The following is an 18285-nucleotide window of genomic DNA, read 5'->3' as shown; positions in this document are numbered from 1 at the left end:
TTTGTGTTCCCTGCATTTAGAATATTTCCACCAAGTCCAGGGTTTGATCTCAACCATGGCCCGCAGCCACAAAAAGATAGTGTCACAGTTAAGAAAGGCTGTGTTAACCTGTGTTAAATTGCCTTTTCTGTATTGTTTTTACAAGTTTATGTTTGGCCTGTCATTGTGTACTTTGGCCCAAAAAAAATAGGGCCACTGCTTAAAAATATAATCTATCCCTGAGGTCAATATCATTTGAAGTGCGGCATATAATTTGAATATTTTCACTGCCTCATCTTCCTGTAGGGCAGCCTTTTCCAACGGGAAGCTGATGTTATGTGACCAAACTCCATTGACATAAATCAGTATTTTTACCTCAGAGAACACATTAGTTGCTGGTTTGCTGCTGCTTCAATCATTTAGTTTGTTTGTGTTATAGCCTAAGTTCAGTGAATCTGAACTATCCTCTTTAAAACACAAAAATACAAACAAACTAACTGATTGAGGCAGCAGTAAACCAGCAACTCCTGCATTCTGCGAGGTAAAATTACTGGTCTTGTCAGTGGGGTTTGGCTGTGAGCGATATTTGGTTTGTATATTAGCGGTTTCCTATCAGAAAAGGCTATCTGACAGTAAGGTAAAGAGGTGAAAATTGATATAGTTTTTCTATAGGATGATAAGGCATGTTTTGCTGCTGACTCCGTCCACAGCAGTACGTTGCTTTGTCTTTGTACTGGTACTCCTCTCTGTTTCTCCAAACTGAGGGCATCTTCTGTAGGCAATATACTTACTATCAATAAGTACCTTGTACAACCCCACTTCAAATAATCCAAACTCTCCCTTTAATTTTCTTTTTTAAAAAAAGGTTGAAACATTTGTTGTACAACTACACCTAGAAGATGTTAATTTCACTGATTAACTGTCTAATTGCAAACAGAACCAGTTATAAAGTAAAGCAAACTCTAGTGCCAAACACAACTAATAACCATGTTATTATGCATGCTGACTTAATATGGAGAGTGTGAGAGCGAGGAGTACATTACATTTTGTTTAATTCGTTCATTTTGTAACTGCAGTGTCAAAACTCCTCAAACCTTTCACATCTTTGGAACAAAATAAAGGTTTAAAAAATAAAAAGCACAGCACAAAGTTGTTAGTGTGTAGCTAAACAAAGATTTTTGGTCTCAATGAAACCATTTAAAACTCCCATCCAAACCAGTTCTGTCCTGTCTCGCACATGCTGCCATGTGTGAAAACAGTGGGCGCGCTTTGTGAATCGAGCTCCACTGACCAGACTACAGTCAAAGCTGAGGTCCAAGCTGTTTCTTCACATTGTTTTCTGGCTAGAAACGTCTTAGATGCTCTTGTTAGTCATAGCAAGGATTATATTTAAGTATAAAAAATAGAAATGTATCATTTATATATGAATTCTATTGATATATCAAATATATACGTACAGTCTAAAAACTATAAAACAACTTTTTTTCTCCCTTCTTTTCTTTTGTATTAGGAGGTATAATTTTTATTCCACGGTGTTTGTAATGCTCATTTTTGTTTTTATACGATCATTATTTAAAGGTAACATCAGAGATTAGTACAGTGGGAATTTATTAGATATCAGCGTTTTTCTGTATTTTATTTTTGCCATGGTGACATCAGATGTGTAATCTGGTTGGTTGTGTGCTGCCTGTCTCTCTCACTAAAACTGGTCATTCATTGATCCAGGTTTATAAAACCAGAGGCTTGTGTGACATTGACAGTTCCCACTGAATCTGATGTGGCAAAACGTCTCCTCACAGTCGAAAAAAACGTTTGAATATTTCACACAGGTTTCTGTACAGTCGTCCATTTTGTTTTGTCTAAAAATGACCTCACCCTGGCTGTTTAGTAGTTTGTTCTCCTGTACTCCCACTGGGGTTTGTAGCTCTTTGACTTTCTAACTCACAAAACACCATGTTGTTGTTTCTTTTCTAATATCTTTGTTTTTTCTTCCCCAAACGGGCAAAGTGCATCTCTGTGTCCTGAGTTGCCAGTCACTGTACTCTCAATATTGGCAAAACCATTTCACTAAAAAAGAAAAAAAAAGAAAAAAAAAAAGATAACTCCCAGTTGTTCTTGACTGTTGCACAGTATCGGTCTGTTGTATATTGTAGTATTATTACTCTCTATGCTGCTGCTTCTCATCGCACATTTCTGGGGGAAATAAAACGTGAAATTGTAAAAACATCCATGTTTTATCTCTGGTCAAACAAACGTGTCTTTTGATCGCCTAGTTGTCCACATTTTGGATCAGTGTCATTCTGAAGACTGTCTCATGCAATATTGGAGTATAATTTAATAAAACTGGATGTCTGGAAATATATCTGTATCTTATCATTGCAATAAAAATATAGAAAGCACAGAAGTATTGTCATTTTCCTGGAATATATCTTTTCTTCTAACAGTGTTCAGAGGCTTGGTGGGATAAAATTCAGTATAGATGTTCTGCTACAAAACATTGTCTTGTTTTTGTTGAAAGGAATAAATGAATAACCCTGATATAAGTATGAAGATGGGTTTAAATACTGGATAACTACATTAATCATTTGTTAGACAATTTGAAGAGAAAAATATCCAGAGTCTCTGATTTCAGCTTCTTAAATGTGAGTATTTTCTGGTTTCTTTACTCCACAAAGACACTAAACTGAAAATCTTTGGGTTGTGGACATATAAAGTTAGTTAGAGTTAATTAGTCAGATAATTACCCAAGTTTGTGCCGACCTGCTGCAGGCTTTAACAATATTAAAGTGAAAGATATTTAATACATATAGTATTGTATAATAGCTTTCAAAACCATTTGCAGTATTGATAAATTTAAAGAAATGTCTATGGTATTAAACTAATTTTGAGTGAACTATTTTCATTAAGTGATCTGCTTATTTTTATAATTAATCAAATTTTAGTCTATTAAACATTCAACATACCAAGGAAAAACTCACAGCGTTAGCAAGTCCATTATGTAACGGGGGAAAACAGCAAATGTTTAAAGAACTAGAAGCCAGCAAATATCTGGCATTTAATAAAATAAAATGATCCACTGATTATCAAAATTGTTGCCAATTTTATGCTGATCAACTAATCGGTTAATTGTTTTTTGTGCATTGACAGAAACTTTGTTTCTCCAGTGTCTATCCTTCCTAATGCAAATTCAAACAGCAGGTTGGCAAGTTTATCAAGTACAAAATACACCCAGTTCCCAGTATACACAGCTACAATTACTGCAGTGTAATACAACGATCCTGCAGTAAATCCTCCCTTTATGAAGGTTGGAACGTTTTAAAGAGGAGTCTATGTTTTTTTTTGTTTTTTTTTATCATTTTGGGCAATGTAGTCTGTGATGCTGATGAATGACACTGTGTTACTGACAGGAGTTTATATTAGCATCACAAACTACATCCTGTATAATGATCATAAAGATAAACAGACTCCTCTCTAAAACATTAAAACCTTCATGTAGGGAGGATTTAGTGCAGGACTATAAGACTGAAGTAGTTTTGGCAAGGTTGTACCTAATAAAGTTTTAAATGATAAAGGCTTTACTTACATCTCTGTCCATCCATTTTTTTCCTATCAATGAGAGACAGCCCCCTAGTTGTAGATCATAAACACCACAGCTGGCTTCTCCTCAGTCATCTGCTCCATCCTGCAGACTGGTGACTTCAGATTATAGACTCATCTATAGTTGGACAGGATGTCCTGAAAAAAATCTTAAAATGATTAATAAAAAAAACAAAAAAACCCCCAAACACCTAATTTAATTACAAGCAATATAGCAGATCATGCTTTGGACAGTCAACACTATCTGGTCTTGTTTTATTCTAGCAGGCATTGAATGCCTTAAATAATTAGATGACATCTTGTAAAATGGGATAACTCAGAAAGTTTGGATTGACACAAATAAGTTAGCAAGTGTTAAAGCTTTATTTTAGCTCTGCTACAGACTTTGACAATTTCACAGTTTAGTGATCACAAAAGCAACATGTAGTTTCTCCAACTCATTCTATTCTGTTTTGTTCTACAACATAACATGCAGTCAGGCTTGTAGCATTTAACTTGGGTAGAGTAGTTATGAAAGCAATTGAAAATGCGAAAAACAAATGAAAAAGTCCAAGCCTTTTCTGTTAGAAATCTTGCTATTTTAACCAAAACCATGATTTTTTTTCCCTACAGCTAAACAAGACAGGCTTTCTGGCAAAAAGCCTTGAAGGATAACTTCTCCCAACAGCATTACTGTGAGGATGTGCAGGATGTCGGCTCTGGATTGGACAATATGCTTGTACAGAATCACATACAGTAGTCTTTGGTTTGAAGTCTTTTTAAGCTCTTATCTTGAAAATATATAAATATCACATAAATATGACATTAAATAAAATTATCCTAGAATCCTGTATGTACACATTTACAATCCTTTTGTTTTTCTACCTCTAATCCCCCCGAGTTTATGCAAGTAACAACTAGAGCTAACATACACCGATCATCATATTGATGATTAAGTGCTAAAAAAAGTCCAAAAAAATTAAAAAAAACAACAAAACCCTGAATATTTATTCAGAATATTGATATATTGAAATCATTAAAGTAACTACAACATTGGGTTTTTTTTGCCATTTTCAGGTGAGGAACATGCTCTCTCTCCCTGTGAGCTACAAATAAAAACACAGATCGTGTTTGTACTGGAATGTAATGCTTACTCACATGTATGACTCGTACGCTCATTGTACATGCTATTCATAGGACTAATCTAACTCTACTTTGGCTGTAGACACAACTGCTCTCAGTCTCACAGTCCAGTGTCTCTATCATGAAAATGTCTGCAGGTAAACTCTGAGCCCCCCTCATTTCACTCACTCAGCTGCTGTGGGAAGCGTTCACTTAGTGTCCTCAATGTATGCCAGTAAAACCACTCGCTGATTCAGTTTTCTGTGTCTGATGAGTCTGAGATGTCCGCTAGTCGCGCCTGCCTCTTGCGCACATTCCAGTGCAAACACTGAGCCAGGCTTTCAAACCAGTCATACACCAAGTCGTGGCAGCAGATGGAGGGCACTGGGTAACAAGACGTGGTGATCTTGATGCTGTTGGGGAAAAGCAGAAGGAAAATTGATCGTAAGTGGAAAAAAAAATTAATCTGTAGAATCAAACAGCAGCTGCTAATGACAGATAATGGACTTTACCAGTCTCCATACTGGATCTCCTGTCTCTTCCTCCCATCAAACGACACCCAGGCCGTGTTCCTAGCATCAGGAGACAACGTGATCTGATTTAGGGGAGAAGAGAAGAGCAGTCAATTTCCAACCTACAGAAGTTATAATAAGGCTAATTACACTGCTTCCAATATCACATACTGTTTACTAGACACCCAAAATGTTTACAGATGTTCAACATATTATTGTGTAAATAAACAGCAGCACAAATCTTTTTGGACACACTACTCTCAAAAAAAAAAAAAAAAAAAAAAAAAGATGGACACATTAAGCTTTTGACTTGATGATGGCACTAAATGAAAAATCAAGGAATCACCAATGATCCTAGAGCTGTGTTGCTGACTAGTGCCTGGGTAAATATAGACGACAGAAATGTATGTGCTATGTACAGTAACTCATTGCTCCTAAGCTCAGGTATAGAATGGCTCCAATGTGAGAACGACGGCCTTGAACACTACTGTGCCTCAGAAGAATAAACACATACGATACTGTGGGGCAGTCAAACATTAACAGAGATCAATAGAAACTTACCACAATCAAGAAATAACAGGCAAGGAAAAAAAAGGCTGTGATAACTTCAAGCGCCTTTTAAGAATTTATATTAGTTTACAGGTAAACAAAGGCATGAGTCAGGGCGTGTGTGACACTACTGTTGTCCATGTTACAGTAAGAGAATAAAAAAAATGCTGAACCTGCACTATATAAACAACTATGTCAAGAAAAATAAATATATTTAAATGCTGTGCATACACACATGGGAGACAAATTAAAAGACAAATCAGAGTAAATGAGTGGAGTAACATAACAAATGCAGACGCCTCTATAAAGGCCATCAGGGGTCGTTAAATGGTTAGATGAGGGTAAAAATGATTTGCTCTGGCCTTAGGAGCCACCAAACATCAAATAACAAAATATCTTTTGGAAAAATTGTGTTCATCATTCCAGTAGAGTTCAAAGACTTGGACACCATCTGTAAACATCTGTATGTATGTTCTTACCATGAGCTCCACCCCTGCAGGGACGACGATGGGCCTGAAGGAGAGTGAGTGGGGGCAGATGGGGGTGACCATTATGGCGGGTACGTTGGGGTGGATCATGGAGGCGCCTGCTGCAGCTGCGTACGCTGTGCTGCCTGTAGGTGTGGACACAATCACACCTGGAGGATAGGGAGGACAAAGTTTACCACATTTACCATAATTTACCAGATGTGCTTCAGTTGGACATAGTTCTCCCTGTCCATGATGTCTGTTGTGACACCGCTGTGAAAAAAAACCCCTATAATTTGCTTCAGTCCGAGAAGAAATTATGTCAAGAAAATAGAGTGACACCACATGACAGTATGACTGCTCTCACCGTCTCCCTGCACTGAGGTGATGAGTCGTCCATCCAGGTACAAGTCCACGTTGGACAGGTAGGAGGACGGGCCTCGGTCCACCACCACCTCATTCAATACCTGTACACACAAAAAACACATATATACAAACACACATTATTCAACAGTTTTTAAAAGGACTGAATAATCATTCATAATATTATCCAAAGCATAATAAGGGTGAGCGCAATATCCAAATCACAGGAGCTGCAAATTTTAGATAAAGGTCAAATGTGTCATAGCCTTAGAAATGAAGCATTGTGGTGCTACAGAGATGCCCCAGCCTGGAAATCATATTCCACACATACTTGTTTGGTACAGACCCCAGCAAATATATATATAGGATCATGTTCATCTTGGAGAAAACCCAAAATTCTCGTTTTGTCTGAGCAAAATCAAATTCATAACCACTTAAACTAATCATGTTACTGTAGTGCCATCTATAGGCTGAATACCATAAATGCTTTGAGTGTGTTCATGTGTATCTATACAGCATGTGTGCAAATATGAGAATCTGGCCATCGGTAACAGGAAAATGGAGCAGCATATAAAAAAAACAAAACAAATCAATGGATTTTTTCCAGAGTCTATCAATTATGTTCCTCACCAGATACAGAAAAGACTGGATGAAAAGTGTAGAAGGAAATTACATGTGGTGAAAAATCTGTTTAGTTCAAAATCTGTTAGAATCATGTCGGAACTGGCAGCGACTGATCTTGAACTAATATAAAAAGGACTGTTTATGCCCAATGTAAAGTGCTTTACAAATGGCCACATGATGGCTCTGTGCACAACAAAACCCCATCATGGCCTAAATCTGCACCAAACTTTCATTAATATCTGGGTGCCTTGCTACAATAAAACTACCATTCAAAATGGCTTATAACTAGGTTATTGATTAAGTTGTAAATCATTAATGTACTATTATACAAACATTACAACACAGTTTTCATGTATTGATGTGACAAGACAAGGTTCAATTACTGCTTAGTACTAATTAATCTTACTTCCTCCTATTTATAACTGGCAAAGACATTCTTACTGTAAAGCGGAAAATGTGCACGCTGAAAATGTCAAGGTAAACAATATTGGCAAAGTCACAGTATATGGTAATCTGGTCATTTGATACGTAAATTTGATGCCAAATAAAACTGTTTCCATATTAAGATATTCTGACAGTGGCTAAATGCTCACAATTAATTAATAAATGAAGCTGACGGGTATAAATGCTGCTGATCAAGAAGGTAAAATAAGCACAATAAGCCAGAGACATCACAGTACAGATGAATTGAACTCTTTGGCAAGCAACAGGTCACTTTTCCCTTTTTATCTAAAGTTTTGTAACTAAGGATGCACAATGTTGCCAGCATGTCATGGGTATAGATTTTGTAATTTTTGAGACATCCAGCTAAGAAACAAACAAACAATTGCACAAAGCACAACCTCTTTGGCAGAGATGATAAAGGCTAAGTAACTGCACAGCTTTTGCTGTATAATAAAGAAAAGCTGTGGTGTCAAACACAATAGGGCAGTCTTCAACACGTAATTCAGTAAATATGATACAAATATAAGTGAAGCACTCAATAAAAACAATAAATCAGCCAGTAAGAGACGCAGCGCTACAGTGCATTACAATCCCTCATTAGAGCAGGAAACTACAAGCAGAGGAAAATGTTGGTGTGTAGACAGGCAGCATACAAATCATGTTCCTCACTTCAGTCAGTCACACAGAGACTGCAGCAGCAGTGATGTCTGGGAGCTCTTCTGACGTCAGCTGAGCACAAACATCCTGCTGCTGGATCCAGCAGACGTGATGTTATGTGAGGTCAAACTCAGGTTCACAGACACCACAACAATCTGTCACTGTATTTGATCGATGACACACAAAAAAAACTGAAAATGATACATTGCAGCTCTGTGTGTGTGTGTGTGTGTGTGTGTATGACTGCAGCAGTGAGGCATGCTGTTTAGTTACAGAGTGTGTCAGACCGAGAGCGTCAGAGCTCATTAAATATCCATTCAGCGTGGACTGCACTGTCGACGCCATGGTCTCCATGGCAACTGGCTCTACAGAACTTCACAACATCTGACTTTCTCTCCCATATGTGCACCCAGCAGCTTTATTATGACTGTCACCATGGCAACCATGGCTTGCCCACTGAGGTGTACGCATGTACGAAAGAACGCACAAACACACCCAGGACAAAAAAAAGGATACAATACACACACAATACACACACACACACACACACACACACACACACACAGAGTAAGTCTCCATTATTTTTACAGGCTCAAAACATCATGTTGAGGTGTGATCAGGAATTAATAAAGAGGATAAAATAAATCACACAAGCCCTTTCCAGCCAAATATTTCACAGAACTGTGGAACCAGGGAAACTAAACTAGGATATAAAAGTCCTACTGGAAACATTTCAGATTAAAAGACGACAGCATTTGAGATACGTTTCATACACAAGTAAACAACAAGGAGTTATCCTGTTGATTTACTGTTGTGTGACTCTGATGAATGAGACAAAGGAGACATGCAAAGGTAGAAAAGGGGACTGAAAACTGCAGAGCAGATAATCCTTTAAGTGACTTACAGTTTCTCTTTAATAGTAGCAATGAAACAATCAACAAATCAACCTTTGTTTCTCTTGTCAAGTCACTTTGTTCTCTTTTGTTGCTGTCTCTCACTCTCTTGTGCTCTCATTTACACCCTCTCTTTATCTCTTGAGCTAGTCAAAAAGCTGACAACAAAACTTTGATTTTACGATCAATACACCTTCAAGGACATGTCTAACTCTTGCTCTAATATTGATTCCCGTCTCACCAAACATTTCCTTATTGTGTATAAAGCTGTTCACAAGTTGTATCAGACAAGAGTTTGGTCGTTTGACCACTCAGCACCACAAACCCCACCACAGTTGTTTCAGAGCCACCATAAAGTACAACCTTAGAAGGAACTTTTCTGGCACCTAGAATTACAGCTTGGGCTTTACTCAACTCAGATTTTTGTGAAATTGGATTCGGCTGTACAATATGAAGATTCAGCAGTTCATTCCTTTATTTCAGTTCAGCGCCACACTAAACACTCATGTTAGCCTACCTACGAATCTCATGGTTTACCTTCGCTTACATTTTAATGCCTTTTAGGGGAGTAAGAAAATATTGATACACTTGAGTATTGCAATATCATATTTTGTGATACTGTGTCAATTCTCAAAACACTGTAGTGTGATATCATTACACATGCAAAGATTTGTGGCAGTGTTTCATTTTGCATTGTGTTTAGATTCGAGTGCTAGATAGCAGTGTTGTTGTTTATCTTCACTGATTCTCCAACCACTCACATCAGCGTCTCTCCTCAGTTAACCACCAGCACAAATGTTATTCCTGTGAATTTTGTGAGCTTTGTTTTACCATTATTGACTGTCAAAAAAAGACTGCTCAACTTGAAGAATCTCAGTCAACTGTGGAGTGTCCAACTGATTATTTGATTCGCTGACTTTCAGGTGGCAGCCCTACAGCAGAAAACTAAATTTAGTCCCTGAACCATCTGATTGAAATGCAGGTAAAATTCTAAAATGGGGACTGGGCCCGGGAAAGTTCCTACATTGAAAATGGGGTTCAGTCTTTATTCTGCTTCATGCATTTTTTTAGCTCAAGAAACATTTGAGAAATAATCAGAAAACATATCAGAAGCTCATTTGACATAAATAACCAGGCCATCATCTTATTAACTAACTGATCACCTCAATTTAACTCACACGTATATGTTCTATATGCCTCTTCTCCGTCCTCACCTGTAGCTGCAAGGTGACCTTGCCAGCCTCACTGTTGGTGTGACCATGAGGAAGCAGTCCGTTGTGTTCCTGCTGCTGCTGCTGCTGCTGCTGCTGCTGCTGTGTCTCTTGGTTGTACGGCTGCTGACCTGCTCTCTGAAGCATGTCCTTCACCACCTTCACCTTCAGACGACTGCGCAGAGTGATGGCTGCATTTCCTAAAAAAACCCACATGCAGACACAAGTGCAAACCTAAGCACACTCATGTGGCATTCATATACACTTTATCTACTTACAACACCTAAAGAATTGAATATCATATATTTCTAAGTTTGACCTTTCAGGAAAATACAAACAGAAGACTACAACAGTTTACATTAGACCAGTTTTTTCAATAAAACTCCAGTCTACCTTCAAACACTTTGGCCACTTCAGTCTTGTATGACTCAAATTTGAAAGGTGTCAGGAAACCCAGAGAACCCAGGTGAAACGCCATAACTGGAGGAACGCTGCCCTACATAAAAGACAAAACAGTCCAACATAAAAATCTGTCCAACTCTTCTGTAGGATTCACACTCCTCAGCCCAGGACAGCAGAATCATGACCCAAAAACAAAAAATAAATATGCAGGCTACTTATATACAAGCCTCTTAATACAATGTGTACACCTGAGACTAATTTTAGAAACACAAAACAGAGGTTTGCATTTTCGAATAAAAATATTTTAACCACAGCTCTATTATGTCACTTGTCATTTGTATATCAATCTGTCTATGTGACAGAACATGGCAAATTCAAAAAGCAAAATATTCAAATTAGTTTCGCAGAATTTCTTGACTTGAAAAATCTTTTTTTTTGTTTTTTTGCAGTCACCAAAATAGGGTTACATTTTATTTTATGTAGGGTTACATTTTCATTTTAAAAAACAGAAACTAGGAGAAGGAGTGGAGAAAGAACTCTGTGTAATTTAAAGATAAAATACAATGATACCACATCAGAAAAAACATGTTAATAACAGACTTATCAGTATTAGTCTCAAAAGTTGCAAAGCACAACACACAGTACAAGAAATGAATTTGCTTTCATTTAAAATCAATAAATACTGAGATATAATGTAGTTTACTTTTTAAAGTAATTTTGTGTAGTATAAAATGTTTATGATGTCAGAATCAGCTTAAGTGTAGTGATCAATCAATAAAAGTGTGATTACCTGGAAGAGAGAGGAGGCATACAGCAAAGTCCCATCTCCACCCAGACAGATGATCAGGTCTATGCAGTCAGAGATGTCATCATAACCTGCAGCCAGACAAACATATTTCTCATCCTGGACCTCATTTTCCCATGTTTTAGGGTCTACATGATTCATGGGGACAACAATTTTTAAAATTGTAAAACCGTTGCTGCCATCAGCCGTGAAGCAGGCTGCAATGTATCTTTATGGGCAATTCGAACCGTCAAAGTGGAACAGTGGAAAGACTGAGAAAGTTTTGGTGAGTTTTATTTTGTTTCTGTTGAGTTTAAATAAAGTGTGTTTTACAATGATAGAATTACTAGAGCGATAAATTGACTGTTTTAGGTTAAACAAAATGTACCCTACTCGTTGTAGTTGTAATGTTAGAATTAGAATCTAAACCTGTCAGTGGCCAGAACAAGCACTTTTAATGGACGTATTTGACATGGTGAAATTGCCCCACAGATTTCGTTGCTGTCCAGTTTGCTTCTGCCTGCTGCTTGCTCAATACTGGACCAATTTCAAAAACTGTTGTCTCCATTTGTGACAATGAGTAGCTTTAATTTTCACATTTTACAGCTAAAATAGTCTTCGCTCTAACTTGCGTAAAATTATGTATACAGAACTTTTAGTTTTAAAGGCAAGTTATATTTATATTTATATTTTACATCAAATCTTTAGTGTTTAGGCAGCAGGACATATGGGATTCTCACCCTCTCTGAAGGTGCAAAGCTGATTGCGAATAGAGCCAAATGCCTCATCCTTTGACAGTGTAGCATCATCTGCAACCCTGCGTTCAACGTACACCATCATCTGCTTCTCCTGAGACACAAAGACATGCTTTAGTGAGAGCAGCCAAAACACACACAGACATCTCTGAAAAGCACTCTTTCTAAACTGAAGCTGAGCGAGTGCCAAACATGTGCATTTTAATATGACATTATTTATATGGAATGCAAATACCTAAGTTCCTGTTACACAAAACACAACCTGTTTTCGAAACATGTGGCCAAAAGGTGTCGTAATTGAAAGAGACCAGACTGAAACCTTCACCTACATGTCTGCTTCATTTGCTGGATTCTTTTTGTTCAACTTGTTGCTCTTCAGCACCACAAATGAAATGTTACAGTGAACAATCTGCTCTTTCACACATCTTAATACAATATTTTTCAGCAGGAAAATGGGCTTAGTTTACTAGCAGCCGAGGACAAAACTGTAACTGAAATCAATGAAATTGCCAGTCAAATCTCAAAATTCAAACAAAAGAGTCACCCAGCTGATAAACACAACATTTCAACCTGGACACTGGAAAACTACCTTTGGAATTATCATTGAGAAACAACAAAATAATTTCCATCTGCACAGTCTAGTACGACTTTCGCCATGATTCGCCTGTCCCAGGAAAACATTCTTGGATTTTTGACAAAAACAGAGCAGCAGGTGAAGCAGCTCTGAGTCAGGGGACATTAATCATGACCCGATGGTCCATGGTTGATTCTGAAAGGACCATGCCAGAACAAGTTTGGGAACCACTGGTCTAGTCTAAGGACATAATGTACTGTGGTGTGTTCTGTCAGTTTGCTCAACTATGTGTGAACTGTAGCTCGTATCTCATTGGAAACACTGCCTTCATAAAAAAATTTAAAAAATAAACAAATCACAGTTCAATGGGAAAAGTGGACAGCACAAGTGTCACAGTTAATGAAGGCTGATATGGGAGGCTATACATTAGGGGCACCAAAAAGGTACTTTGACCTCCAAATTTAGAGGCTTTGTGGTCGGTGGGGACAGTGCTTACAAATATTAACATTTCTCCCTGTGAGTGCTGCAGGTGGAGATGATGATAGTGTTGACAGCACTGATATCTCATAGGAGTTCTGAGTTTATTGCAGTTCAACAACATTAAGACGCTGCAACCTGTAGTGAAATTGCAGTCATTTGAATGTCAAGTTCAAACAAGTTTATCTCAACTGACACAAACAAACACAAATTCGGGATTTCTGCAGGTTTCAAAAGTTACGTTTCAGACTTTTAAATATCCTTTAAAATAACACATAAATGCAATTTAATATGATATGAAAGTATGATGGAAACCCCTTATGGACAATATGGACCATAATTATTTAATCTTGTCACATTTTGGCAGTACTTGCCAGCAACATAATAATAATTCCTAATGATACAATCAAGTAAATTATCATGACCTCAATAAGCAGCAGAACATGGAAGGAAGGAATAACCAATTAAAAATTATTAATTAATATACGTTTTTGCCAAAATGAGAATATTTTATATCTTTTTTTTCTATACTAAAACTGTGAACATAACTCAGATTTATATGATCAAAATATTAAGCTGCGTGCAGTGACCAAAATCTAGAGCATCTTAAGACATCTGAAATTCCACCCCTAAATCATATATTATCATCATAACACAGTAATCTTGTAAAACATATATGATAAACATTGCGTAAATGAAATCCTGTGATCCTGTACCTCCACTAGAAACCTGCAGAGCTCTTTGAAAGGTTCGACAAGACTCTCATCTCTGATTTTCCTTATGACGAGTACGTTGACAGGAGGTTTGTTCCAGGTGAGTCGCTGGCTGGCTGGATCCTGGATGTGCCTGGGACACAGAAACAGACACACAAGTGAATAAACAAACACACAAAGCACATATTTTACACGTATAAAATATATGCATGACTTGACCGTAACATAATCACATTGTCTTTCGAGTTGTAACTTTGATTCAGTTTGTTCCAAATAGTCAAATGCCACAATGATACTCTGACTTCCCTCGTCTTCTGAATAAAATAAAGATAAATCAACAGTCATAGTCATTCATTAACTGTTATGACACTTTGACGTAATATCTGGAGGAGTGAGGTCCAAATTCCAAACATCAGAATATAAAAAACTATTTTTCTTTACCGTTTATCTCTCTGCTCCTTCGCATAGTGGATGACAGGCATTGTGTAGATAATTTTGTGTGTGTGTTTTCAGATCAAGTCCAAGGAAACGCTCCTGAGACCAGGTGACAATAAGCATCTGCAGTCTGCTCTGTTAGCCATCCCTTTTCATGTAACATCCAATCACAGCATGCTCATTTTATCTTATCTCACACAGTTACACAAGCTTTTCTGTGTCAACGTTCTAAAAAACACAAAGTTCGACTCATTCAGCAGCCTCATGCTTACATGACTGAAGTTGGGTTGGGAAGAATACAGGCTTTGGGTCCGAAGTGAGTGGCTGGATAAGGTCCATGTAGAAAGTGGGCTCTCCTGTGAGGAGGAAAAAAGAAGAGGACAAGTTACGACACTATCACCTCATGTCCGGGGCAACAGGGTTGTGCCAGTGGCACGGTGGACCAGCTGGCAACCTGCAGTGCAAACCTCTTAGGAGAGCTTTCCGCTGTGTCGCTCGCCGAGCCAGAGGGCTCCAAGTGCTCGTGTTGGCCTGGCAACCTCCGCCGCTCGATCTCCCACAGCAGCTGTTCATGACCACCCCCCCGTCGCTGTGACCTCGTCCCCTTCCGCCGTCTCCTTGGAGACCTAGACGGGTTCTCCCTGTGCTTGGAGGGCCTGGCTGACTCTGACAGCTGACCAGAGGGGGCAGAGGGTTGCGCCATGCCTCTGTCCAGCACCACCAGGGGCCCCGAGGATGGGCCTGTCTCAGAATTCTCCATTCTGCAGGGAAGCAGCACAGAAACAGCTATTTAACATATATTTTATAATTTGAAGAAAAGCAACAAATCTATGAGATTATTCTTTTAATAAATGAAAATACTTGAGGAGTGCTGAAACAATTAATGGATGAGCTGACAGAAAATTAGGTGCAAACTATTATATGTAATAGTATCTATTAATTATGAATCTATCTATCTATTATGAAGCTGCTATGGCAAATATTCTCTGGTTTCAGGTACAGTTGTCAAAAGTATTGATACTTCAAGATTCAATCAATACCATGTTTAAAATGTTAAAACACCCATTAGTTATTGTATCAAAAGTATCAAAGCTATAAATAATGATCTAATTGCTTAATAACAATCATCATTTTCCCAGAGCCCAAAGTGATGTCTTCAAACTGCTTCTTTAGGTCAAATAACAGTCCAAAACCAAAACTCATTTACAATCATAAATTACAAAGAACACTGAACATGTTTGCTTGGAAAATTACTAGATTAATTAATCAGTTATCAAATAAGTTGGCAGCTTAATCTTTTTTAAGTGACTAATCTACCAATCAACTAATCATTGCAGCTCTAGTCACAGTGGTGTAACTACTCAACTACTCAACTACACATGGAAATTAAAGAAATATAGCACCTTTTTCCTTATCAAATGAACAGGTAACTAGCTTACTTTCATCTCTCAGAAATTTTGAAATCTTGTAGTCTTTTTGGGTTCAACAGCGAAATTTTAACCAAGAAAAATCGATATATTCCTCACTAAAACCATTACTTTCAGTCCTACTGCAAACACATACCAAGGAAACTTTTTAAGTTTCTTTGACACCGACTAACTTAGAAAACAAGATCGAGCATTAGCTAATTGAACTAGCTAGCTCTAGGTTATTTAACGAATGACAAGGCTATAGGGGCATGTAAGGTCTGCAACTTTCTTTTTAGCATCAACATTAGCTAATTGCTTCTTCTTTGCACTGTTTATCAGTGACCTTGGTCCCAGTGCTACTGAGACAGCCGTCTTTTTATTACACATAAGATGTACATAAGCAACTAGCTGACGCAAAATCAACAGGATAACTGTCAGGTGTGAGTTCAACTGACGGTTGTCAGTTAATAACCTTTGGTCTGTTGACAGGAAACGTTTCCTAGCAATTAGCTAACTAGCTAACCGCTGTGAATCTGTGAACAAATTGAAGCCTTACTGTGTCACAAAGAAGACAGCATGCTCATAGCAATACAGTTCACCAAGACTCGCGTGTGTTTAAATACTACAGAAACTTATATTTAAAGACTGACAGCGCTGTCAAACTATATAAACTGAAATATTTCAAAACAGTGTGACCGGTGGGTGGAAGCCATCACTGTGGCGGCTCTTCTTCTTCTTCGGGTGATATTTGCGGCAGAATAGACGCAGGAGAGGCTGAATGCTGCCCTCCACAGGTCATCTGGAGAACTCCACTGACTGTATTAAATTAACCGCAGCTTGTGTTGTTTAATATGGAAGCCTATTTCAAAGCAATATCTCAAAATAATGAGATCGTATCAAAAAAATTAGTATGTCAGAATAATAAGTTATATTTTTAGTCAATTATAAGTCATTATTTGGGAAAGTCCACTATTTCTGAAAACCAGTATTGTTCTTTTTACTCCTCTACATTTATTTAATAACTTCATTTAGTTAATTTGCAGATTGCATTGCAATAATTAATACAGAATATAAATCAATTTATAAAATATGGTGTATTATCGTGGATTAATCTACCCAGCAGTACATAAAGTCATTAAAATGAGCCCCACCTTTACCAGCTGCAACAAGACAGAGATTAGCATATTACTGCATTAACAATCAAAATCCAATAATATAATACTTCTGATATGGGCATGATATATACATAATATATACTATATATTATAGCATCATAATATATTATATAATTCTATAATACAATATAATATAGAATATATAATATTAAATAACTTTTCATAACAAGTGTGCATTGACAAGTGCTAAAATTATGGTTATTATATTGTATGTAAGAGTGTATGACTCACATCAAAAAACCAACCATAGGCCAGTGGAAAATACGTATTTTTGATTTTGGGGTGAACTGTCCCTTGAAGCACAATTTTAAGGTACTTTTAAATATGTTTGAGATCTGTGTTGCAAAAGTCATGTCAAGCTGAATGAAATCTTAAGTAATAAAACATAATTGAAAAAAAAAAACCTTCAAGTTCTGTACCTGTGTAAAATTTAAAGTGCCTAAAATTGTTTGTTTTATACCACTACTTAATTATTGTTGGACCCAAAGTCTTACAAAATAAATAAGATTTTATGAGATTATATGAAATATATAAGACAAAATACACTGCCTGGCCAAAAAAAAAGTCACACACACTTTCGTTGGACCGCCTTTAGCTTTGATTACAGAACACATTCACCATGGCATTATTTCAATAAGCTTATGCAATTCACAACATTTATTTCTGTCCAAAGTTACATTAATATTTTGCCAAGCTCTTGTACTGATGACGGGAGAGTCGGACCGCTGCATCAAGTCTCCTCCAGCACATCCCAAATATTCTCAATGGGGTTAAGGTCTGGACTCTGTGGTTGCCAATCCACACGTGAAAATGACAAACATTGCTGAACCTCGACCTGACCAACTGAAGCAACCCCTGATCATAACACTGCCCCCACAAGCTTGTACGGTAGGCACTAGGCATGATGGGTGCATCACTTTGTCCACCTCTCCTCTCACCCTGCTGCTCCCATCACTCTGGAACAGGTTTTAATAATACTACGAACAGTTCTTAACCCAGTTTGAGTGGTGTCAACAATCTCTGTGGTTGTTTTCTTTGTCTTTCTTTTGCATTATTTGACCCCACTGAAACACAGTAACATCGTTTCCACGACCACAGTTGAGAAGCTACTCACTGCATCAGTAAAATAACTTGTTGCCAGCTGAAACATTAACCACTGCAGTA

General features: G+C 37.6%; 1 protein-coding gene across 1 annotated transcript; it reads right to left on the bottom strand.

Moving 5' to 3' along the window:
• Nucleotides 1–4730: 4730 nt before the first annotated feature.
• On the bottom strand, nt 4731–17183 carry nadkb (NAD kinase b). The gene is made up of 12 exons (XM_084732638.1): nt 16503–17183; nt 15005–15298; nt 14810–14893; nt 14106–14235; nt 12324–12432; nt 11590–11675; nt 10791–10893; nt 10401–10597; nt 6573–6672; nt 6218–6375; nt 5190–5272; nt 4731–5090 (listed from the first exon to the last, which is right to left on the bottom strand). The coding sequence occupies exons 2-12, from the start codon at nt 15295–15297 to the stop codon at nt 4931–4933; spliced, it is 1503 nt and encodes a 500-aa protein (XP_084588764.1). The 5' UTR covers nt 15298; nt 16503–17183; the 3' UTR covers nt 4731–4930.
• Nucleotides 17184–18285: the final 1102 nt, after the last annotated feature.

The sequence above is a fragment of the Lutjanus erythropterus genome, chromosome 12, assembly GCF_056507025.1.
Source record: "Lutjanus erythropterus isolate fLutEry1 chromosome 12, fLutEry1.hap2, whole genome shotgun sequence".
NCBI lineage: Eukaryota > Metazoa > Chordata > Actinopteri > Lutjaniformes > Lutjanidae > Lutjanus > Lutjanus erythropterus.
This window is presented reverse-complemented; position numbering and strand designations above follow the sequence as displayed.

Coding starts and splice junctions, on each gene's coding strand:
- nadkb (XM_084732638.1), bottom strand. CDS start 15,297: ATGGAGAATTCTGAGACAGGCCCATCCTCGGGGCCCCTGGTGGTGCTG. Junction 14,894..15,004: donor GCGGAAAGCTCTCCTAAGAG/GTTTGCACTGCA, acceptor TCCTCCTCACAG/GAGAGCCCACTTTCTACATG. Junction 5,273..6,217: donor CTGCAGGGGTGGAGCTCATG/GTAAGAACATAC, acceptor CCCCTAAATCAG/ATCACGTTGTCTCCTGATGC.